This window comes from Artibeus jamaicensis, unplaced genomic scaffold (assembly GCF_021234435.1).
Source record: "Artibeus jamaicensis isolate MK-2021 breed Jamaican fruit bat unplaced genomic scaffold, CSHL_Jam_final contig_233, whole genome shotgun sequence".
Taxonomy (NCBI): Eukaryota; Metazoa; Chordata; class Mammalia; order Chiroptera; family Phyllostomidae; genus Artibeus; species Artibeus jamaicensis.
The window spans coordinates 20,080,417-20,106,403 of record NW_026521486.1 but is presented as its reverse complement, the minus strand read 5'-3'; the positions used below and the strand labels follow the sequence as shown (position 1 = coordinate 20,106,403).

The window sequence follows — 25,987 nt, the reverse complement described above, 5'->3', positions numbered from 1 at the left end:
TGGAGAAAGCCGAAGGGGGGGGTGTAAAGAAAAGTAGGGGCAAGCAGCTTTCTGGGTTTGTGTATTTGGGAGGGGGTCAGAGTTCGTGACCTCTCAGCTCCCAGGTACGCGCTCCCGTCTGCGCCTGCGCGTGAGTGGTGTGACGAGGTGGCGAGAGGAAGTCGTGACGTTCCCTAGGTGGAGGGTTGAAAGAACCGAGCCTCTCAAAATCGACTGCCCCCTAGCGGTGAGGAGGGAGATTGCTCTGCCCTTGCGGGCATCCGGATCAGGGTCTGGGAGGAGTCGCAGGTGCCTAACATCCTGTTTGCTAAAGGCAGTCGGTAAAGGTCTTGAGACAATGTTTCATGTTTGAGTAATGATAACCTCATCAGTTTTAGGCAGTTTTGTCTCTAGTTTGTGGGAAACTGGGCTCTGTTACAGGCTTCTAACGTTTATTAGAGGACTAACAAGCCTGGGTAGATCCCAGTAAGATATTTTAAATTCCCTTCAATAAAAAGAGAAGCTGGGGTAGAATCCTGTGTAGCAAGGCAAAGTTTTACTCATCAACTATTGTAAGTAAATAGGTATAGCTGCTAAATGGTGCAAGGATATAATCACTTAAAATGTAAGATTTTGGAAGGCTCTTTTTTGTCTGACTTTTCCAGTGGTATTCCCAAGCCTATAGGACAGTACCTGGTAGTCAGTAAAAATTTGTGAAAGGAGTATTGGTGGAACATCACATTCTGACGGTGATCGATCGCCTGTGGCACTAACGTGTGGTGGGAAGAGCTGTCCTGTGTGACAGTCTGCACTTTAAGAGAAGAGGTCCTTAAAATATCTTTAGTATTAATCAGCACCAAAAAATCTATCATGTATTAAGGCCAGAAACCCAAGTGAGGAAAAAAAAAAACAAAGGTGCACTGAAAAAGGGAACATGTCCTCCGGCACTTCCTTCTGGAACTAGGAAGCCAAACACAGAAAGAGGAAATGTAACAATCCCTAACAGGTATAAATATAATTTATGCCTCATTCTCTAAAAGTCCACCTCTTCCTTTGGCATTATTTGTTTGATGGTTTTAAGGCAGCTCCTCAGTTCTCCCTCTCTCCACCCCATAAATCCTTCAGATGGTCTCAAAAGTGAAAGCGAAGCAAGCATACTATAGGTCCAATAGAAAAAGGCAATCTGAGACCTTTTCTCTGTTTTCAGTGTATAATATACATGCTTATAGTGATGCTTGTGGTTACCCCTTATTATCCAATTCATGTAAGTTACAATAAGTTGACTTATTAAAATGTGGAGGTAGTAGCCATTTGGGGAACATCAGTTGTGGGTGAAAAAGAGTATCCCCTAATTAGGCTTCAGAAAAACAGGTGTGGTTCATCTTTAAATGTGACTAGTAAAAAAAATTACAGTTTAAAAGACATCATCACACCAAAAGTAGATAAATTTATTTTGTATAAATATAATACATAATAACATTATTTACAATGCTAACATTTGATTTATAAAGGATCTATTATCTCTATATGGACAATAAGATACAGACTTATCAATTTAGGTAAAAAGTGTTTCTAGAAATTCATAAGTCATTAAAAAATACCATTTCAAGATTGGTTAAGATGCAACGACCAACTTATACAAAAGACTGCCACCTTTAAACCTCCCCCCTGAACAAAAAAAAAAAGAAAAGAAATTTGACACATGGAGGCATTTTGAAATTTTACTACCACCTTTGTCTTAAAAAAACACTAAAATTATTTCTCTTTTATTAAAGGGGGGGAAGTTATAGGTATGATTTTCCTTTAGAAAATAACATTCAAAAGTGGCACAGGTTCCTGAATAATGTCTGTGTATTGGGACACTAAAAAAACCAACAGTGATCCATTAGAAGTAATTTGATTTACCAAACACTGAGTATCAGTGCATGGGAGGCACTCTGCCAGATGCTGAGGGAGAATCTCAAATGAGAGAGACACAGTTGCTGCCCTCAAGGACAGGATGTGATAAGTACCATAAGAAAGATGGTTTACGAGCTAAGGGCCATTAGAGCCCAGAGAAAGGAAAGACTAGATCTAGTCTGAAGAAATAGGGGAGAAGGAACAGGGACGAGAAGGACTAGGATCAACTTCACAGAGAAGTCTTGGGTCCACGGGCAGCAGTGGGGGTGGAGGAAAGGGTGAACAGAGAAAGGCTGGGTGAGGGTCAGCTGGGGTATATGGTGTCTGAGGAGATGTGTTCCCTGCCAAGCCACTGGGAAGCCAATGAAAGCTGAAGAGCAGGCATGAAACTAGAGCTGTGCTTTTAGTCTCTGACTAGGAGACTAAAGGTAGGAGTGTCCAGCCTTTTGGCATCTCTGGGCCACATTGGAAGAAGAGTTGTCTTGGGCCACACTTTAAATACACAAACACTAACAAAAACTGATGAACCAAAAAAAAAAAAGGTTTTAAGTAAACGTACAGTTTTGTGTTGAGCTGCATTCATAGCCACCCTGGGCCGCAGGCCACAGGTTGGACACCCCTGCGTGGCTCTGGCAGTGTTTAAAATGGGACCATGCAAGGAAAACACTGGAACTAGAAGAAAAGTCGCTCCAGTCATTGGGACCCAGGGGCTCTGCAGCGACAGAAGGGCAGTGAAGATGGAAAGGATACAAGAGCAATTGCAGTGCACTCTGTTAAGACGGAGTCGGATTATGGAGCCCAGAATGGTGTTTTTCCATTACAGAAGAAAATAAACAGATTTAAGTGAAAAGAAAGTAAGTTGAGTTTTAGTGATGTAAAGTTTAAAATGCTTAAGGGCATGTGTAGATATCCAACAAGCAGTTGCAAATGTGGCCTTGCAGGATGGTGGAATGTGTAGGTCTAAGACCTGAGATTTCATGAGGGCATTTTGGGGGCTGTGTTTGAGACGTAGATGACAAGAATCCTGTCCTTGAAGTGTAAGGAAAAGAAATACATTCAAACAGTGTTCAACAAATATTATCTCTTAAAAGATACACGGTAGGCGTTTTGCGAAACTGATACATTAGACATAGCATCTGCCTTCAAGGAGTGTATGATATATAATAAGAGAAATAGGATTTACTTCTGGAAATCCCAGTGACTAAGCCTGACTACGCTGCACCTCAAACTTCAATGACAGTACAATGAAAACACACTCCAAGACATATGAACATATACTGTGATAACATTTACATTTTAACTAAATTACTAAATACCAGGCTTTCCCTATTATATTCTACCAACCAAATACAAAATACACATTTGGCTAACAAAACTACACTTTAAAGTTGTCTTCTTCACGTAGTTGTTTCATTACATCATTGTATTAAACAAGGCTGCTCTGATGATTTCATCTTTAGAAATGCTACTACATATTCAACGGATCGAGCTTTTGGTTGAAGAGACCAAATTGAGAATCGTGGGCGAAGGACAATAGCAGGATACCGGGTCCATAAGGAAATGGGAGAAAAGGTTGGAGAGAGGTTTGGAAATGTGAGATGAAGTCAAGATAACCATTCTCATTTTCCCAGGGCTCTGGTGAGACCTCTGTATTTACAGCTGCCACAGGTAAGGAGGCACTGGCCGGGGACGCAGACTAAGCACGCCAGCCTTCCTCTGGTTCAACCTGGTCTCCAGGTTACTTTCAGAATCCCTTTTGGCCTAACTTTGTAACTGCTTTTCTTTCTCCTTACGAAAAAAGATATTTGAAAAGAGTTTTGATTGAAGCACGTGTATCAGTGTAATAAAGTATTCTTGGGATCTAGGCACCATTCATACTTTATTCTCATTTGTAGAATGCATTCAATATATCATTTTTTTCTAAAATGTTAGCTATCAACAGATATTTTCAAAGTAGCTTTATAACAAAATGTATATAAATAGGTTTTTTTGGGTGGACATTGAATTAGCCAGTTTAAATAAATAATTGATCAGCTTTAGTAAGTTACGAAGATTGCTAAAGGGGAAAGGGAATGTGATCCTATTCCACATTTGATATATCTCTATGGGGAGGGGGTTGCAACCTGATACCTTCCTCAAAAGGCTGTATTTTATATTTTTCAAAACCCTCCATGGGGCTAAGCCAATAGCTAGTGCAATCAGATGAGTTTCACATGTAATTAGAATTACTAGAAGTTTGTGCAATATTTCTTATATTTAGATTTTATAACTAGTTCTTGATTTAGCCAGCTGCTAAAAGATAGAATAGCCTGCCTGATTATTTTTTAAGATTCTGAGGCTTAAGCCAAACCTTGTAATCAGAAGGCTGAGAGCTAAGGAAGAGGCAGGGAAGAACTCCCAAACAACTTATTTTTCTACAAAATGCGAGGCCCACTGAAGAGGAAGGAAATACTTTATAAGGCATAACATTGGTCTCCGAAACGGATATACTAAAAACGGCAGAGATTTTAACATGGAAGCCTTATTTATGCTATCTTGATTACAATTAATGAGTGGCAAGGAAGTACTGGTTCACCTATAGTAGCAGAAAGACGGGGGAGATAGCAGGTGAGGGCTGTGTGTGAGGTTGCAACAGTGTTTAAAATGATTCTATACAAGCAACAGCCAGAAAAAACTACAGTAGCCAACTCTAGATTTTAAACAGGGTTGCAACAAAAAACATTCACAAGGCTTCTGAAAGGCACACGGTCATTCATTCTCTTGGCAATCATAAATATCACAGTGAATTAGGAAATCCTTTATATAAATGAAAGGAAAATTCTCATGCCCTTTAAAGAAATACTATATGAAAAACCTTCCCTTTTTGGATAACTTACATTTAGTTTAAACTCAATAAATGTTATGACCATCAGGAATGACTTTAATCACAGCGTTAATTTTGTTTTTCTTCTGCAAATCTGTAATTTACAAAGTAGTTCCTATGTTGAACAATGAGTGCACCAGAATTATGAATGTAAATCTTTCCTAATGAGGTGCACTGACAGTTGGTTAAAAAAATAACGGACTTTTAAAAACTTAACAGAGAGGACATAACACAAAGTGAGAGTAAAAAATCTTAAAAGAAAAAGAATACTATACAATTTTAGTTAATACTGGCTTAGAATTTGTGCTTTTTTGATATGTTAATTCCAGTTCATTTTTAAAAGCACACTATTATAGGAAATGTTACATTCTTTTTAGACATAAATGCCACTACTGATCTGGGCTCAGAACACTTAGAATAGCAAAAGACATTATATAATATAATGCTTCCCATATTTTGCTTTTTAAAAAAAAACACCCTTCTATTTGTGTTGAACTGGTAGCATTTTTAAAAAAGATTAGATTTAATTAATGCACAGGCTATAGAATTGTTTGTGTTCCTCTGCAAATGAAAATAACTTCTTTCTTACTTACATACAATTAAATAAAAATTCAGATTCTATCCTTCTGCTCTAATTCCTTGATGATGTGATATGATGTGAGGTACATCATAAGAGAAATACTTGAGATAATTTAATGGAATTTCATTTCACAGTTACTGAGGTAGAAGTTGGCTGTGTGTTTTTTCATTAAAAGATACAAAAATTCATCTTAGTTTACTGATTTAAAGATGCATTTTTATCACAAGCAGTTTTATAATCATAATTTCTAAACCAAACACTGCATGAAACCTGCTCCTTAACGTGTGTTTTTTATTTACAAAGACTTTCCACTAGTGAGAATGTTATTACAAGGTAACACTGTAAAGCACATTGAGAAAACTGTGGACTGTGTCACAAAGAGTTAACACAGCAAGCATACAGTATTAAGATACATTTTCTGGTTTCTAAAGAAAAGGTACTTTAGAATTCAGTGTGAATTTCAGAAATAATTCTGATTTAAGTAAACATCAAAATTTTAATAAATAACATACATTAAAAAAACATTAAAAAATTACCTTATACCTAACAAAATAATCTTATTTTTGATGAAGATTTTGGTTGGGTTTATCTTGGCAGTGTTGATTTGTATTAAATTTTTGTACTTTATTTACTCCATTCTGATGAAATTCCACCCTTTTGGAATCACAGAAAAGATGAAACCAATACTGCTACAATATTGCGCCTTCCTGAAATGCTTCTATCCACCTATTAATAAGAGAAATTTGTTAGATTTGTAAAATGCAATTTTCCAGTATGTGTTATGTTAATATAGATAATAGCTGTGCATGTGAACCTAGTGACCCTAACAGAGTATTTAAGATCTTGCCTATGGCAAACTAGAATTCAGTATATATGGAATTCTGTGCACTTGGTGATTTGGCCAAAAAATTAGCCTGAAAAGTGCATCTCATGTCTATGAGGGATGAGGAAGGGGCCATTTCATGTAAAAGCTCTGGGAAGTCCTAATGATCCTGTTTAGTTGGTTTTGGAAATGGACAGAGCTGCAAAGGTCTTTATTTGAACCCCCCTTTCTGTTCTGTTCCTGTATCTTTCTCCCTTAATCAGAAATTCCTTAGGCATCCACAGCCTGGACCTGCTCTAAAATGTTCAAAGAAAGGGACTCTCACATCTAATCTACTGGTAATCAGAATTTTGCCTGCAACAGAGACGTGTCTCAGTTTCACAGAAGTCTTTCCAAAACCCTTTAGTTTCAAATTTTATCTGACCATACACAGCTGCAATTATCTGGAGGACACTCGGGGGCTGTGTCTTTGTGCCTCCCTAGTAGTGTAATTGCTTATGAACTTGCTAGGAACATTTGAAATCACCACTTTAAATAGTAAAAACAGCGTAAGACAGAATTAGCTCAAATTTCAAAGGCAGAGTTTTCAAAAATTTAAATTTTAAGTGCAAATGGCATATGTTATACCATAAAAAGCCTCTTAAAAAAAGCAAAAAATTTCCATTGAAGTTAACACATTTTACTATTCTGTGATATGCAAAAAAGCAACCCATATGATGAACACCCTCAAAGAGAAACTCATGATTACAACTAAGCTGATTCCCTTTACCTAACTAACTACATTCAATCCTGTCTTCCCCTTTTTACTGATTTTTATATTTTGCTTTTCTGTTTTTTCAATTCTGTCTTGACGTGATTTTTATCTTGTCAATTTAAAGATATAAGCAAAACCTGCACATTTAAAAGCAATAATTTTCTTAGTTTGGTGATGAATGCAGATGAAGATGATGAAAAATATAATCTCTAACAGAATATTAGGGCAACAACTATTTTATCTAAGTAATTTCTACAGAAAAAAATAGCTAAATGACATAATTTTAAAGTACTCTTCAGTACACAAAAGGAATTATTTGGGGTAACAGCTACACACAGATATCATAAACTCAGGGCAAAAAAAGTCTTATAGAGTATTTGTAACATTGTACCTGATTACTTTTCAGGAACATACATAATGCTGGTACTTAATTCTTACTGCCTTAAGAAGTGACAAGCCTTGCTTACTTAAAGCATCTGTTTATATCTGCATGCACCTTTTGCTTCAGAAAATATGAGCACCTCTTAGTGAAAACAAAAATGTGTTTGTGAGATCAAAATACAAATCTAATGGAAGGGGTGAACTGAATTGTTCTGCTCAGAAAGGACCTTGATTTCACAGAAATATGCTCCTTTATATTAAGCAACCTCATGATATCTAAATATTCTTATAGGAATGTTAAAAAGACTATTTCAACCTTTACCATCTAAAATCTATTTTGATATAAAATGAAATGGAATAAAATAAAAATAAAATCTATGTCCTCCTACTCAGTCATGGGGAACAGCATGGGAGCCTCTTAATGTGTTTGACCTTTTTCCCAAAGACGTTAGCAAGCAGCTGTTCAAACTCCTGCCGTTCCCCAGCACAATGGAACCACTGGACTGCCAAGTCCTGCGATGTTCCAAGAGAAGATTCTTACCCTGACTGAAGAAAAGGTCAAATGCCTCAGCTCTCCTTCCTCTCAGCAGAGCAGCATCACGCTGCTTCCTCAGAGGTTATGTGCACACAGAATATTTTGGACAGAACCTCCTATTTTTCTTTTCCCCTCTATCTCCTGAAAATATTCCAGATACTTTTGCCTGTCTTTAAAAACAACTGTTTGACTAATATCTTAACTCGTTCTAACTTAGATCCTGATTAAATTCTCAGCTGTCCCCATGCATGGAAGTAAGCTATCTTACTATCAATCATTTAAAGTAACAACTCAAACTTTCGTGTATAAAAGAAAAATGTCTGAATTACTTACTTCTGAGCTGAGTGAGCATCATCTGCTTTGAATACATAAAATACCATGTTTTTGTGCAGTAACTGAAATACTCTAGACTCTGAATTCTCATCTTTGACTTGAGTGACAGTGAATCCTAGTAAAGGCTGGCTCTCCAAAGCTGCCACGTCCTAATTTAAAAAGACACAGGGGGAGATGATTTTTAAAACTGATACAAGATTCAGAAGTGCGAACTCCTGATGCATACAGCTCTAATTTCGTTTTATATATGCATATGATAATTCTTGCAACTTACTCAATTTTCCTTTATTCAACAATATTTATTGAGCCACCCACTCCCACCTACTCTAGGAGACATTGTGCTAGACAATGTGATCACATCCATTGAAGTTCACATACTTCCCCACAACCATGGGAGGTAATGCAGACATTACAGCTTAGAAAGGGAGGTGATTACCCCCGTCCCTCTAAGGAAAAGCTTGGACCTGAGAGCAGAGGTTTTCATAGACGCTGGAACACATGGTGATCAGACAGGAGGGAAGCATAGTATTAGAGCAACCAGAAGCTGCTTATAACCCAGAGACGGTCTAGATCTGTGCTGACGCCTGATCAATATAACCTGGAGATTTTCAACGTGCTGTCACGCAACATAGCTTGGCAGAAACAAAAACCTCTGTGTTCAGTGACGTAGACAGTCATATGACACGAGAGAAGCAGTTTTACATTTTAATACTACAGAAAATGCCAAATATTTCTGAGTAAGAGCTCTCCAGACAAAACAAAGACCCTGTTCACATTAAAAATAATGAACAACATCTCCCCCTCCAAAAGCAAAGCAAATCCAAAAACAAACAATACAAATAGGTTAAACAAATATGGTAACTATTCCCAGTTTTCATTATAAAACAAGTCCCCCAATTTACACCTCTTTTTTAAAATAATTAATTATTTTTAGAGAGAGGAAGGGAGGGAGAAAGAAAGAGTGGGAGAGAAACATCAGTGTGTTGTTGCCCCTCACGTGACCACCACTAGGGACTTGGCCTGCAACCCACGCATGTGCCCAGACTGGGAGTCGAACTGGCGACCCTTTGGTTCACAGCTCGTGCTCAATCCACTGAGCTACACCATCTAGGGCCCAATTTATACCTCTTTAGATTCCAGATCTTACCTCACTTGCAGCGTATGTGTACAGCACTTTATTTTTTATGACAAACCAGAAGTGCTTCCAAGGTTTTTTATTGCCCTTTGATCTGTACAAATAACCACTCATAGAAGAATCTTCTGTGTTTGCTGATACCTTAAAGATAAGCAAACCCCATACGTAGTTTAATGGTGTTCAGACAAAAGAATTTAAATAATAGAATTACTTTTGATAAATGGTTCTGAAATTAATAGCCATAATAATAATGTTTAGGAAAGAAAGTGCTTATTTTCAAAGTCTGCTGCTGTACAAAGGGGAGATGTGCCATTGCCGTGAATGCGAGAACCCTTCCTTTGAGAAGCAGCTTTGGGAGTCTGCTGGGTTTGTGTGGGCGTGTTTCTCAGTGGGTTCGTCTGTGTTTTCTGGGTTGCCAGAAGAAAAATAATTCCAAAGGTCAAAGAGGCTTTTTTAAAGCTGCATTTTGGGGACTGTGCATGTTGTTTATTGCTTTTCTTGTTCTGGTAATTAGGGAAAGTTACTTAAAACTTTAACTCTGTCCCTGAAATAACAATAACAATAAAACTATACCAACAGAAAAATAAATAGAAAGTTCTGCTATTATTGGTGATTTTAAAGATCAGTTTCTGCCCCCCCAAGTTTTGGTCTGAAAAACAAGAAGCTTGTTTTACTTCATAAAGAGCTAAAAACTGCTTTAATCTCTGGACAAAAAGTACATAGTAAGCTCTTAGTGATTATAATTTGGCAGTCCAGACTTCTCTTTCCTGTTAACACAGGAACAACAGAGATGTAAAAAGCCAAGTTTGGGACTTGTGGTATGGTGAACAGACTCTCAAGTGGCTCCCGGTGACCCCTGCCTCCGGAAGTCACACTCTTGTATGATCTCCTCCCGATGAGTGTGGGCAGGCCCTGTGACTTGCTCCTGACCAACAGGACATGGTGAAGGTGATGGATGTCACTACCCTGATTGTTACATTGTATAAGACTTCATCTTGCTAGTAGACAGCTCTAGAGACTATCTCCCACTCTGGCTTCGAAGAAGTAAGCTGCCATGTTGGGAGGCCCACGTGGCAAGGAGCTGAGGGCAGCCTCTAGGAAGAGCAAAAAAGTAGCCATGGCCCTCAGTGTTACCGCTGCAAGGAAATGAACTCAGCCAACAACCCGAGTGAAGATGGAAGCAAACCCTTCCCTAGTCAGTCTCCATATGAGAACGCCACAATGGCCAACACTATGATTGTGGCCCTGCAGAGATCCCAGCTAAGCGATGCCTGGACTCCTGAGATAATAAATGTGTTGTTTTCACAGAGTAATCAAGCAAGAGTCAAATTTAGACTCTACCAGCCACAAAACTAGCACAAGTGGAACTAATTAATGAGCTAATCAAAGTGGGAGTGGCCAGAATGCAGTACTGGCTGATCTCCTTGGCTGGCTGAACACTTGAATCTGACAAACTGGGACAGGATAGCAGTGATGCCTGTGTAGGCTATTATCACTTTTTAAGCTTTTCTTTCAAGTTTAAAGGAAAGACAACCTAGTATTAGTGATATCAGCTGTATATAACCAACCAATGCTTACAAATAACCATGAAGATCAGTAAATGTTTATAAAAGGCCCAAATATTCTGCAGAGTTCTTCCTTCTGGTAAGGGGTCACTCAAAGTAATTAAAAAAATTCACACGTGTTCAAATTAGCTTTACTATCTATCATTGCTATAAAATGTTCTGCAAACCTTTTGGCAGCCGTTTTCTAAATGACTCAGGTCACATGGGAGACTGAGCCTGATAGAGAGGCATCAGCCACACCTCATCACTAGTATTAAAATGCGTATCTTAATAGTAGCGAGAAATGACATCTTCCTTTATGAATGAAAAACAGTCTATTATATGAGTATGAATAATTTAGCCTCTATCAGGTTGCAGGTTTAATGGAAACACTTACTTCTTTGAGAGCAGCTGGGATTTTTTTCTGTTTCCTCCCTGATGGGATACTTTGTAAGACCGATGATAAGGCACTTGAAGCTTTGTGATTTCCAGGAGATCCAATCTTAGGAGAGTGCTGGTGATCTAAAAGAAATCAGGTACACTTATATAGCTAATGGTAACCATTCTGCAACACCATTGAAATTAGATCAATAAATAGGGCATAAAATATCCACGGAAGGATATGCCAGAAACCAATGACACTGATGGGAACAGAAGATGAGTGGCTGGAAGTTGAGTAGGAGGAAAATCTCCCACTGTCTAGGATTTTATACTTTTTTCAACACTAAACCATATGAAAGGACTATTCTTTTGTGCCTTTAGAATTCTGAAATGTTAATGTGCCAGCAACTTAAAGAAAAACTGAAAAACTTCAATCCTGACTCAAAAAAAAATTCAACATAGTTTAGTATCTAGATACCTGATCAAGCAATATTACACTGAATGAAGAGCTAGAAAAGGGGCTATAAAACTAGATGAGCAGGCAATGAATTCTGACTGCGCACGTTCAGGAGAGGCTGGGAAGAGAATGAGATGTTCAAGTTGGCCATTAAGGTATAAGTAAGAGTTTGCCAAGCAAAAAAAAAAAAAAAAAGACGAGGAGGAATGCTCCATGAACAGAGGTCAGCATAAGCAAAAACAGACTGGGATGAAATTAAATCATCTATTTGGAGAATAATGAGTCTGGAAATAACAGGCCGGTTCTAAGGAACCTGGACTGTTTTTTAGGCAGTGGGAAATCAAAGGCCTTTTAGGCTGGAGAGTGACATGAGCAGACTGAATTTAGAAAAATAAATCTGGTGGTAGGAAAGAGGAAGGATTTGCAGCAAGAAAACCTATTAGGAAATTATTACAGTAGTCCAGGTGAAAGACAATGAAGGCCTTGTTAGGAGATGAAGAAATCAAAGAGAAAGACAGGCTTTCAGAGATAAGTTTGACAAAATTTACTGACAATATGGGTGTGCAAGATGAAGGAGGAGGATTCAAAAAATGAATTTTGAATGTTTGCAGCTTATATTACATACTCAGAAAACAAATGGAGGAATAAAAAGGCTGGCAAAAGATGAATTAGATGGATATGACTTCTTGGAAAAATGTACACAGACTCAATATACATATTCTGAAATAGTATGTCATCTGATTTTATGCACTTAGAATTCTCATTTGCTGTTGAAAAGCTATTCTTCATGGAAGTGAAAGATAGTCTTTTTAAAATTTAGAACCTAAAGGTTTCGGGAATTGAACTGAAGATCTCTCCCTAAAATAAAGATCTGAATGGTCCTGCTAGTTGCACTGACCCTAACTGTAGGGATGGGCGCCTGCGGATAATGAGTAAGCAGATATGATTTATCACCTTGTACTTGGTGAAAAGCTACCTGTTTAGATGTATAATAAAACCTCACTAAATCAGTCCAAGTGATCAAAATTAGGCTAACAAAGTGACACCCAGTATATTTCCACAGAGAACTACTTAACAGGTAGATAAAAATGATTCTTAATGAGCACAGCTGTGAACCTAGAAACTTCAAAATTACTTGGGAGTTATACTTCCCTTGTAATTACTTTAAGCATTTCACCCTATAATTACCATTCTATAATTAATATTCTTAGCAAAACTGTTTTCAGAATTAAAAATAAACTCCAGCCCAGCCTCTCTTGGAAATACCACTAAATATTAGTTAAGAGATCTTAACTAAGGAAGAGGATCTCCTCCTTATTTTGTGATCACCAATCTTACTGCTCATGTGTCTAAGATGATCCTTTCAGAAAGCTGTTTGAAAGCATCTGGGAAATAAAGGAATACTGGGTTAAATCTTACATATTACCTAATTTCTGCAGTTCTTGGAAACAATGTTCACATACTCTTGCTGGTTGATTTTTCAGGTAATCTAAGCCACACTTATTTGATGAACAAGCTTGGCATACAATCTGAAAACACATTGGAATTACTCAATTTAGAATAATCTTTGTATCCAAACCATCAGGCATGTTACCATTTATAGGGCTATCTACTGTTCAAAACCTTTGTATAGTCACCGAATCTCAGTAACAACTCCGTGGAGTTCAAGTTCATAATGACCTCATGCACAATACCCCACTGGAAGGTACAGAGGCCACAGATTATTACTGAGTGTTTACTACAAAAAAGTAATATAGTTAATCTGTGCAAAATGTTTGAACAGTGCCTGGAGTGCAATAACTGCTGTGTTACCTGTATTATCATCACTGTCACTGTCATTATCACTGTCGTAACCATGGCCACCTCTGCTACACCGCTCCCAGGTGTCTAGCCTTATATTGAATGTTCTCTAAATAAGACCTCATTTAATCTTCACAGTAGCTCACTGAAGTCATTGTTACTATGCGCATCTTACTAGTGAGGTCATGAAGACTTGGAAACTTTACTAGTGATAACTTCAACACTGAAAGTTGCCCCTGTTAAATACAGCAGGTCCTTGAATGATGCCATTTCATTATAACATTGATGGGATACCACAGACACTTAATTCTGGCTTATGTCAAGGAGCTTACAGTAAAAGTGGCTTCACTGTAGGTCGTTTCACTTAAAGTGCAGAACCAATTGATGACAAAGTGCAGAACCTATAGAACACTTACTATATTGAGTATCTCCATAAATTCAGTTTAAATAATTATCTGCAAATGTGAGGGTCTACTGTGAATTTGTATGTTTTTTTAAAAAATGGAAATTGTCTACTATTGACAATCTAAAATAACCTTGAGGTAGAAGGAAATAAGTTCCCTGACAAGATTGCCCCATGCCCAAATATTTAAAGAAAATACCATCCACGATTCAAGTGTCCTCCCGGCCCCACACACAGTGGCTTATGAGGGGAAATCCGCTCCTGCGCTGTGTACAGCCGGAGCTACTAGAATCTCCAATGGCCATGGACCCTGTCCCCTCCGACCTTTCCGCAGGCCCGGCAGTGGTGTCGTCTCCAGGTCAGAGTAAATTCACTCGTGCAGATCATACACATGGTGGCTCTGGTGTCGGGAATCCAGATCGGAGCCTTTGACCCCAGGGGACTAACTTCCTCTTTACTTTCTGCATCAGCCTGTGGAAGAATGACTTCTGATTACCTCACGTTCACTGCTACAGAATCAAGCCCTTTGTTTAGCAGTCGTGGCTCACAATGCTGATGGTATCATTAAGGATATGGGGAGAAATATGGCATTATTATATTTTTCATGCTCTCGGGACATTAAGATTAGCTACATCCTAACAATTCTCTAGTACAAAATTAATTTTAAAAGATGCCTAGGGTAGTGTGATGATGATGACAGTTACTTAGTTTCCTTAAACTACAATACAGTTTGTAAAGTTGATACAATGAGGCTTTGTAACTAGAAAAAAATATGAATATGCTACAGGCTGTCACAGACCTGCAGCGAGACATCAAAAGGATAACGACTGAGCTCTGAGATTACACAGAGACTGCCAATCCTTCTATGAAACACATGTTGCTTTTCTAAACCCCTGGGAAAGGTTTCTTTAAGACAAAAAGTAAAATGCCCTGAAAAAAAGGAGAAGGAAAAGACAATACCTCATCGAGACTCCTACTAGGACAGAATGTGATTCTTTTCTTGGCGTACTCTTCTATTGACCTGGAAATCGCTTCCAGCCATTCATCCCTTTCTGTGGCAGAACTGTTGGGGGCAAAAGAAGGTTCCATCAACCAGATGTCAGCTTTTATTCTTGGCGTTTTTCTTACTTCTTTTCCTTCTCCCTTGGCAACAGATTCCACCACGCTGCAATAATGCTGGTCACAGACAGCAACTCTGAGGTTTATGTGCACAAATAATCGGAGCGGGCATTAGAGAACGCACAGCACTATAGCAGATACGATGCTTTCTTCCTCTGCAAAAGTGCTGTTTTACACCGAGTGGCTTTTGAGGTCTCCTAACTTTGGAGGTATTTTTGTTTGGTTTTACGAGCTATTCACACACTTAATAATTATGATTATTTATATAACCAAGGAGTTTCCTCAGATAATAATCCTAGAATTTAAACATAATCCAAAGACTCAAGTTTCAAACTCAAATTTATAACATAGAATACTAAATATTCAATATGTTTAGATGGGTAACTACTACTAAAATTTTCTAGAAGGGGCAGTGGGCTAAGGAAACATATATTTGGTACCATAAACAGATGTTTAAGGAGTGGTTACCAGGGGAAAGAGCCCAGAGTTGTTAGGGCGCCTCCACCTGTAACAACTTGTCACATTTGCCGTTTCTACCCTCAGTTTGTCAGGAGGTCTGATTCAGATCTAGAGGAAATGAGACAAAAAGGGGGAAAGCCGACTCTGAGAAAAGCATTCCTGTGGTGCTTCTGTACGCCTCCTCCTGCCAAAACTTGGGTCATTGCAGGTGATCGCTGGTATCGGCGCATTGTATTTTGCACCCCCAGGACAGAGAGACACATTTTAGGGTGTGTGTTTGCGGAGACAAAGATAATTTAAAATAAATTTAGAACTCTGTCATAAAATAAAATCCATCATAATAATGGGAATGTGACTGTGTAAGACAATGTGTATTTTTCGTCGAGAGGCACAGCAAGGGATGTAGGCGTGAAATGACCTGCCATCTGCAATTCGCTTTAAAACACTGTACAAAATAGGAAAACTGACGGCATAATCTTCTTGATAATTTTTGAGTCTGGGTGACAAATATATGGTTTTATTATTCATTCTAGCTTTAAGTATACTTGAACTTTTACTCTAAAATACTTTATTAATAAAACTTTATATTAAAAAAATGGAACTTATGTGTCACACTAAGATATTGAAAACGTGTATGGTTGTGGCTTTTTAACCCTCAAATGATATTTTTAAAATGAAAAATTCTATAAAAATAATGGTATGAATAGACATATTTTATTGTATTTCGATGAACTCAGAGCAGGTCAAGGAGAGACTAGATACTAAGAAACCACTCATTTTCCCCACAATAATCATTCTTAACTTACTGTATTTTGCCATGTATAGTGTGCTCCATGTACAATGTGCTCCCATGTATAATGTGATCCCGTGTAGAATGCGCACCCATGTTTTCTGCCCCAACTTTCAGGAAAGAAAATTTTTGCTTTATTTTTTTAATTCAATGTGTTATTTATTTATATTTAGATACTGTCATAGCTCCTGGCAAACTGAGGGCAGGAATGGCAAATGTGACAAGTTGTTACAGGTGGAGGCGCCCTAACAACTCTGGGCGATTTCCCCTGGTAACCACTCCTTAAACATCTCTTTATGGTACCAAAAATATGTTTCCTTAGCCCACTGCCCTTTCTAAGAAATTTTTGTAGTAGTTACTGATCTAAACATATTGAATATTTAGTATTCTATGTTATAAATGTGACTTTTTTGCATTGTAAAGGGTATTACTTTGCATACGGATATTGTTATTGCTTTCTAGAGTTACACTTTTAATGCATAAGCATAAATAAAATAATTAAAAGCAGTTATATAAATACGGAATTAGTACTACCCATGTATAAATGTGCGTCCTTATTTTTCACACAAAAATTTGAGCAAACGGCCTGGCTGGTGTAGCTCAGTGGATTGAGCACGGGCCTGCAAACCAAAATATCGCACTGGATTCGATTCCCAGTCAGGGCACATGCCTGGGTTGCAGGCCAGTTCCCTGCAGGAGCCAGTTACCAGCAGGGGACACACAAGGAGCAACCACACATTGATATTTCTCTCCCTCTCTCCTTCCCTTCCCCTCTGAAGATAAATAAATAAAATTTTTAAAAATAAAAAAAAATTTGAGCAAACAAGTGTGCATTATACACAGCAAGATATGGTTAAGTGCCACTTAGATTTTCCATTCGTATGGCTGTTAAAAGATAGAAATCCAGTTTGCAAATAAAAATTTTAAGCTAGTATATTTCTCAAATTTTTATTATATGCCAATAACAAAATAAAACAGAAACAGCCCCCATCTGTCCAAACCAAACCAAACCGCTTTAGCTATGACCTCGCTGTTCAACCAGCACTGTCACAACTGGCGGACATTTAACAGTGACTACATGTCAGTCAGCTGTGTCCAAGGCCTCGCAAATGCCCTCTTACCTCTTCCTCAGAGCTACGCCATGGGGTATATACCGGGTTTTACACACACCCGACCCCCACATCACCATCCGCCACCAGCATTTACAGATAAGGCAACTGAGGATTTGAAACGTCAGATGACTCGCTTTAGACAATGAACTACACTACAAGTAGCTATCAGACCCACGCATGGCTAAAGGCTGAACCCTTCACCACAGTGTCACCTCTGGCCTCTGCTCATGTTCTCTGAAGAACTGCACTCTAAAAACACGTGCTCCGATTTCCAAGCAAACATTCGTAAAATACTGCCATTCCTCCCTCCTCTCCTCCCTCCCCACCTTTTCACTAGAAGAGGTAACAGAAACAGAGAGGCAGATGGCCAATCTGGGAACTGCCGTCTGATTTTTCTGGAGCCCCGAGAGCATACGGAACGTGATTCGACTGTGCAAACCGTGTTGCATAGGCTGCTCTTTCATTTAATCATTCCTGGCTCTCTCTGGTGTGGTTTCTGCCAAAACAATGTTTATCAGCTCTTGAAAACACGTATCTCACAGACCACACACATTTGCCACAGCATCAAGTAAAGACATTCTAGCTCTCCTTTTGTAACATGGGTAGCAGAAGGATCAGAATCTTCCTTGGATCAAAAAAAGTTAAACCAAATATTCTCTTCTTTACGGAGTGTGCATATTACCAAAAAGCAAATGTATGTTTCATAAGCATAGTTTTCCCATTAATTGGGATGAATTTCCGAGGGGAAAAACACTCCAATAGAACGACTGCTGGTGTGCCAGACCTTGTTACACCTTGTTACACTCACTACTTGTGTTAACTGTACCTGCCACTCTGAGGTCGAAAGGCCACCCTGCTTCAATTCATCTGAGTAGCATTTACCGGAAGCCTACTAAGAGCCAGCTACTAAGCCACAAACTGGGCACACAAAACACACCTCATTTGTAAGGGCTTACATGTAATTGAGGTGAGACACAAAACCAATAATCACCACGATAAAGTAAATGTAAGGTAGACAAGTAACACAGAAGTAGTCAACTACCTTCTGCGGGTGGCGGGAAGGCTTTGCAGAGGTGATGACGAGGACAGAATTGGAAGAATTACAGGAGCTTGACAGGGAACTTTAGTTTCTCTGTGCACCCTCGTTCAGTGTCCTCGGTTTGGTTCTCACCTCTAAGCTGATGATTCCCAGGCACAGGCCTCCAGCCCAGCCTCCTTCTGGCATTCAGATCCTTACATAAACTGTCTCCCTGATGACCCCGCTTTGATGATACATAGGCACCTCACATTCACTGGTCTCTCCCCTAAAGCTGCTCCTCTCTGAGTGTTCCCTATTATGGCAAATGGCACCACAGCCCAATACACTGGCCACACTGGGGCTCACTCTCAATGCCTCTCGTATCCTCTATGTCCAGTTAGCCACTGCCTTTAGTTCCCCTTCCAAAGCATTTTCTACACAGCAACCAGATACTCTTTTTAAAATGCCAGTCTGATCACATCATTCCCTTGTATAAACCTTTCAGTGGTTTCCTGTGGCTTTTAGGCTAAAGGCCAAAATCCACAAGATGGTTCTGTGAAATCTCTCTCTGTCCCTCCAGGTTTATCTTGGGTCACTTTCCCTCTCATTTTCTATGTTCACGCCACACTGGCCTTTTAGTTCTTTGAATATGCCATGCTCCTTTCTACCTTCGTACACACTGCTCCTAATGACCAGGAACCTCTTCCTTTCCTCTTTGCCCACCCACACAACTCCTATTTATCCTTCATCATCAAATAGACATGGGGGTCTTCAGGGAAGCTAAACCAGACTGCCCACTGTCCACCAAATCTAGTTCAAGGCCCTTGTTTTGTAGCCTCATATCTACTGGTAATTTTCCTGTATATTACTTAAATCACAATAATAACTGACTATGTTAATATGTGATAAGTGTGTGTCTTCCCTAATGAACTATAAGCTTGGGGAAAATAAGGCCCCTTTAATTCTCCACTGTATCCCAAATGCCTGGCCCAGGGCAGAGAACAAAGTGATGAATTCTAGAAGGAGGTAGCCACCTGCACAAGGAAGAGAGAAGGATGTGAAGTAGGCTGGTGTGCACAGAGAATCATAAGCAGATCCACGGTGGTGGAATGTGCCAGGGTTATGCAGGGGCGAGTACAGGAAGAGTGAGTGGAGCTCAGGCTGGTGAGGCAGACAAGAACCAGATCAAATGAGGCCCATTTCCCATGTTATACAGCACTTGCCTCATTTGTGGTTGGGGCGATTCAGAAGGTGAGCATGGCATTCAGTATGCATTGGTTTCCTTCCCCCACATCACCCTAATCCTCCCCTTGGAGATTTGCTTTTCCTTTATCAAGAACTTTCCAGTTTTATCATTTCTCCTGCATGTCCCACATTTGATCCATCAGCAACCCTGTGGGCTATGCCTGAGCCTGAGCACTTCTTACCACTTCAGTTGAAGAGACCATCACCTGCAGCCTCTTACCTGGCCTCCCAACTTCTGCTCTAGTCTCCAGGGGTCTATCTTCTACAAAGCAACCAGTGTGCTCTTTTAAAAATATAAATCAAACCAGATCAGTTCTTAGCTTAAAACCTTTAGATGGTTTCCCCTCACACTTAAAAATCTGAATGACTATCCTAAAGCCTAGGAGATCTATCTGGAAAGATGTGAACATCCAGATATTTCCCTGATTAGAAACCTAAGAAAGATTTGCCATCATTTCCTGAAGTGTTTAATTTTTAGTAAAATAGAATTTTGTTTTTAACAAAGCACATTTTGAGTTAGGAAACTTAAGTGCAATTAAAAACTTGACCTTTCTCTAGGCATTCCTCTTTGGATCTTTGAAAATAACTTTCCTGATTCTAAGAACCAAGTTTAAGTATTTGCAAAGGGCCTGATGTGCAGGGACTTGATGTTCTTTGCACTTTCGTTCAAACTCAGAAGAAAGAAAGAAGATGATCGCTCTGGCTGGGAGCTGGGGAGCATCTGACAAGCCCTGAGAACAGGTATTTTCTTTTGTCATCCTGAGATCTGGTGCTGGGCAGCAGTGGCCATTCCACCTGGGAACAGCGACACGACCAGGGAGCTAGCTGCTCTTGTGGCCTTCTGATTTTGGTCTGAGTCCTTGACATGCATGGACACTGGCAAACTTACTATGGTTAAAAGCATCAATCTAGTGTCAGATATACCTAGGTTCAAATTTCAGCTCACTGCTTACTAGTTGAGTAAATTGAACACGTTTTTTAGCCTTCAGTTTTCTTATATGGAAGGTCAAGACAACACCTATTCCACTAGTTATCATAGAACTTAGAAAATACATACAAAACGTTCAGCACCACGCCTGCTGCAGAGAAACAAATGGTTCCAGTCACTGCTCTAGCTGCTACTAAGACTCTATTTGGGTTTAGCAGTTTGGACACAGCTGTAAGAACACTGCCTGGGTCCAAATCCTCACCCAGATAACTTTATATTTGGGTGGATTTTCTCACCATTAAATGGGTGTAATAGTGATCACTTACCTTGGAAGGTCGTTAAGGAGATTTCATAAATTAATACACAGAAAGTGCTCAGGATAGTCCCTGGCACAAAGTAAATGCTACAATAGTATTTGCTACAATTTTTGTAACATCGAGAGTTTGGTCTGAGAGCCGCAACAGACTCACTACCGCGATCCAGCAGTAGAGCATGCATGCTATGGCTGTCGTCTGTCCCTTCACTTGTCAAATCCTGCCGAGCACCCACTTCTGCCACTTGGCCAATAACTCCACAACATATGTTCATGACTCATACAGCTTTACGGTTTTTCTTACGACTTTATTTACATTAAAGTATTATAGCTTGATTTACATATGTAAGTCACTGAAAGTTCTAGTTTAAGGCAATGTGGTATACTAACAACAGATTTAAAAGCAAAAAACTTGTATTGTATCCTGACTTTGCCAGCTATATATCCGTAAGACAGGAATTCAATTTTTCTGTAACTTAATCTTCATTTTTAGCGAGATGACACCTAACCTCATAGATTTGTGTCCTTTCAATGTTGTAAAAAGGTTGGAAACATTCACTTAAAAAATGTTCAGCAAAGCATTTTTCAGCATTATTATTCTATTCAAGGGAACATTTTACCTTTGTGCTTCTAGCACATGACAGCATTAGCTCTCAGACATTTTAATCTACATGGTAAACCAAGAGAGAACTGCATGGTATTCGGAAAGAAAAGAAGGAAAAAAAGTTAAGTCTAATTGTTAACCTAAAAGTAACAAAAAATGCTGGAGATGGCTGACCCTATCAATACTGGCAAATGCTGGTCTATTCATAGTTTTTAAATTTACCTGGCTGAGAGAATGAAGGAACGTTCTACACTCTCAATCTTTAGTTCATTCTGATACGCTTCTTGGGTGGGTTTTTTGACCTGGAAGAAAGCAAAACTATTTGAGCAAACTCATCCTACTGAAAATCTCATCTCTGAAGTGCAGCTAAAGCTGCCCAGTGCCCCAACTGCTGACATCCACCACCAACCCTCATTAATCTACCACTGCTCTCCCGCATCTACTCTCTGCTACAGATGAATTTAAATAGCTACACACACAGGCCTCACTTGCCCACCTTCAGGCCTTTGCTCATTATTCCCTCGATGTGGAGTGCCTTTCGCCACATCTCAGCATGGCCAAATGTGACCTATTCTTGGCTCTTCCTCCAAATAGACTTCCTCAATTCTCCTTCTTCCCTAGTTGCCACCAATCCCTCCACCATGTCCCACCAAAAGCTGTACATTCTTTGTTTTCTGAACCCCCCAACAAAAACTTCAACTGTGCCTTTCAGTGATATTTATTACTGTCTATAAGTGTTTATGCACAGTGTATTATCTTCCCTACTAGTGGCTAAGCCCCTGGGGAGACAATCATAGGGGAGAGACAAAAGGAATCTTGCTTCCTTTTATCCTCATATTCCCCACCACACCTACTGCTATGTTGTTTATAGTAGTTCTCAATAAATATCTTATTACAAATAAACTAATGTATGAATGAACAAATGATGATGAGTGAAGAAATGAACACATGAACAGTAATACATGAAGAAAAAATTAAAGATGACTATCGTAGGAATTTTCTTCCTAAATATATTTAGGTTAAAAAAAATCTAACAGCTGCACAGACCTTCATTCCAGCCAATGAGAGCATGTTGTTCAGTTTATACATCCCGGACTGCAATGGTGTTGTATACAAGAGGGCATCGTTAAACTGAAAGTAGAAACATTTCATAGGATGAAGCAACAAGTTGCAGCTACAAAGTTATAAGACACAAGAATAAAAGAAAAATATTACGTCTGTATTAAAAGCTCTCTGAATAAATACTCATGCTCTGCTTATAGACACAAGAACCACTCAGAATGTTTCATTAAAACATATGACAAAAAAATTTCTTTAAAAATGTGCTCTCTTTCCAAGTGTTGTAGACAAATTTAATGGTTTCTGAATTCTAAATCCCACTAAGGTATTAAAATCTGCCTAAATAAATAATTGATTTGTTTTTTTAACAAGTTAAACATGAAATACACTGAATTCAAAAAAAACTTTTCTGGTTATGAATCTTTGTTTCCTGTACTTGAAATGCAAACAAGCAATGCAGTCCATCAAAAATCCCACAAAAGCTGCTATTTGAATGTGCAAACGTCACCTTTTATTAAGCAGCTACGCCTGCCTGGGGCTCATCAGAAACACACACAGCCACTTACCAGGAAAAACACTCGGGGCTGCATGTCCTTCCGAGATAGCTTCATCAGAGTTCCTTCTTTGAGAAAAACCTGATTCATCCAAACAGACACCCATTTAGACCTACCATCACGGCACAACAACAACACACATAGAATTTCCTTTTCAACTTCCTTTCTCCTGTTTTGTTTTTTTTTTTTTTCCCTTTGGGGGCTGGGCGGATATAGTTTCCTTGTGACTTTTTAAAGTCATGTTTCTTTTTAGACCCTGTAAGTCCTTTAGGAATTGGACAAGGCTGCAGTTTCATAAATCTAATATTGGCCCCAGGGGTACTCTGTGGTCTGAAATGTATTTGACCCAGTGTGGGTCAAATTATCCTGTGCTTTATCCTGAGGCACAGCCAACATCCTGACAACTGAATTTTATAGTTTTCCTCAATTCATTCCCTAGGCCCTTTTTGTGCTCTATTAGGGGCATCAAAATACCAATTTTCTCCTTCCCCTCATAATCTTCTTTTACATGACAGATTTGAATGAAATTGTCTTTAAAGTTTTGTGAGGTAGGCCAGTATTATACAATAAAATGATCCTATCTAATCAGATACTCTGTAGAGACCCCTGCCATTCTCCTAATTGAATCCGACTTCTTCTCATGGTGACTTCCATCATAAATGTTTTGAATGGAGAGAATAAACTTAGTTGATTCAGACTGGGTAAATTAAGAGTAACAACAACAAATACCCTATTTGTACAACTTAAATGAAAAATAGCTACAAACCGTGCCAAAAATCATTTTATTAAATTTGCAAAAGGCAGTCTAAAACACTTACCCGCCCAGGCTGCACTATTTCATGGTGTCCGTTCAAGCTGTACTGAATTTGCATAAGTTTTTGGAAGTTGTCCTACAGAAAGAGAATGCAGAGCATATAAAGGCCCTGACTCCCAGGTTCAATGGTACACTAGCCACTGAAATTAGTTACTTACTCCTTGCTTCATGGTGTCATTGGCGTGGTTGGCTACCTCTATAACAACTGCAAGGGCATCTAAAATATGTAGGAAGAGAGGGGCATTTGGTCATTACCAATAAATTGCAACATCGAGCAATTTCAAGTGACAAGGTTGCTAGTTCACAGCAACCAACCATGGGAGGATCTAGGTTAACTGTGAGAAAAAGTATGGATGATGAAGTACAATGAGGGCATGAAACAAGCAAAATACAATCTTACAAAAAAAAAATGAACCAAAGAAAGTCTAAAGAGACACTACAGATAATGTGTATCAATGTAAGAATGTCAGGAATGTTTTGTACTGAGATTTGATTAACCGCTGAAGTTTACAAGGATAAGGATAGGATTTCACCTGGAGGCTAAGGACCATCCCAATATAACCTGTTGTGAGGAGAGAAGGAACCAGAACTACTGGGTTGGCCAAAAAGTTCACGTTTTTTTTCCCGTAAAAAACACATTTTTCATTTCCACCAAAAACTTGATTGGTTTGGGTACTTTGAGTATGTCAGCTGTCTCCCATGTGATATAATGTTGATTATTCACAATTAATGTCTTGATTTGATCACTATCAGCTTCAACTGGTCTACCCAACTGCAGAGCATCGCCCAGCGAGAAACAACTTCGCAAAACACTTGTGACATATTTGATCAGTCCCAGCACCTCCTCCATGCACTGCACAAATCTTCTTTTGTGTTTCAGTTGTGTTTTTACCATTCTTTAAATAACAAAGCATAATATGCCGAAAATGCTTCTTATTTTCTTCCACCTTCAATATTAAAATGGCTGCACAAAAAATTCACCAATTTTGGTAAGTTTTTTTTAAATGCACGCTGATATGACAGCTCTCACAGTACAATCTAACAAAATTGTTTCAAATAAAGTTAAAGACAACTAAATGCTACTAAAGCCATCTTACGGGGGAAAAAAAAACAATGAAAATTGTGGCCAACCCAACACAAGAAAACTGTGTAAGAGGGTCGGGGCTCAGCTGCCTTCTCTCAGTCGGATCCCAAGAGGGAAGAAATGTCCCACGGAAACATACGAGGCCTTAGGGAATTACAGGCATTATTTTGTAAGCAGGGTTATTTAGCTTCATCTGTATTTTATTCTTTTTATTCAACCCTTGTCTTCAGCAACATGTTTTTGAATGATCCACTCTTATCATCTTTGTAACTAGCTATAAAAAAAAAACCTCTGAACTTTGTCTCCTTTTGGGCTACAGCTGTCCTCAACCCAAGACAGTGGTGTTCCCCAAGGGACATCTGGACATGTGCAAAGACAATTTTTGGCTGTCATATGACTGGAAAGTTCTCTGGCCTTTAGTGGGTAGGAGCCAAGGAGGCCAAACATGCTGTAATACTAACTAGAAACCTACACAAAGGTTACGCTGTACGACATGACAGTGGCATTCCCGCTGAGAAAAACTGGTAGTGCTAAAGAGGGGACATGCCCTCCCGACGCTGGTGTGGCAGTGACAGCAATCACCAACAAAATGATAATTAAAAAAAAGAAAAGTCCTGATTGGTGTGCCTCAGTTGGTTGGGTGTTGTCTTGCAAACTGAAAGGTCACTAGTTTGATTCCCAGACAGGGCACATGCCTGGGTTGCAGGTTCTGTCCCTGGTTGGGGTACGTGCGAGAAGCAACCAATAGATGTTTCTCTCTCACATGGATGTTTCTATTCCTGTCTTTCTCCCCGACCTTCCCTTCTCTCTACAAATTAATGCAAAAAATCTTAAAAAAACAAAACAAAAACAAAAGATCAATTTCTAGAAAAGAATTGAGGGTTTTTGTCCAGCAACTGTAGCTTACCAAGAGATTCTCTTTCTAGTACCAATTTGGGAGGTTTCTATATTCTTTAAATACAAATGTATTAGTCTCACCATTATTAAAGGAAAGCAGTATTTCCTTATAGAGACCTGATCA

General features: G+C 39.0%; 1 protein-coding gene across 2 annotated transcripts in view; it reads right to left on the bottom strand.

Moving 5' to 3' along the window:
- Positions 1-1,475: 1,475 nt before the first annotated feature.
- FGD6 (FYVE, RhoGEF and PH domain containing 6) overlaps positions 1,476-25,987 on the bottom strand; it is a 115,694-nt gene continuing 91,182 nt past the window's right edge. For both annotated transcript variants that reach the window (XM_053662279.1, XM_037160590.2), the window contains exons 10-21: positions 24,041-24,099; positions 23,887-23,958; positions 23,081-23,149; positions 22,503-22,586; positions 21,678-21,757; positions 14,828-14,930; positions 14,192-14,338; positions 13,091-13,193; positions 11,224-11,348; positions 9,295-9,423; positions 8,148-8,296; positions 1,476-6,047 (exon numbers count right to left, since the gene is read on the bottom strand). In XM_053662279.1, coding sequence (XP_053518254.1) covers positions 6,011-6,047; positions 8,148-8,296; positions 9,295-9,423; positions 11,224-11,348; positions 13,091-13,193; positions 14,192-14,338; positions 14,828-14,930; positions 21,678-21,757; positions 22,503-22,586; positions 23,081-23,149; positions 23,887-23,958; positions 24,041-24,099 — 1,157 coding nt within the window. In that variant the 3' untranslated portion in view covers positions 1,476-6,010. The remainder of the gene's footprint in view (positions 6,048-8,147; positions 8,297-9,294; positions 9,424-11,223; positions 11,349-13,090; positions 13,194-14,191; positions 14,339-14,827; positions 14,931-21,677; positions 21,758-22,502; positions 22,587-23,080; positions 23,150-23,886; positions 23,959-24,040; positions 24,100-25,987) is intronic.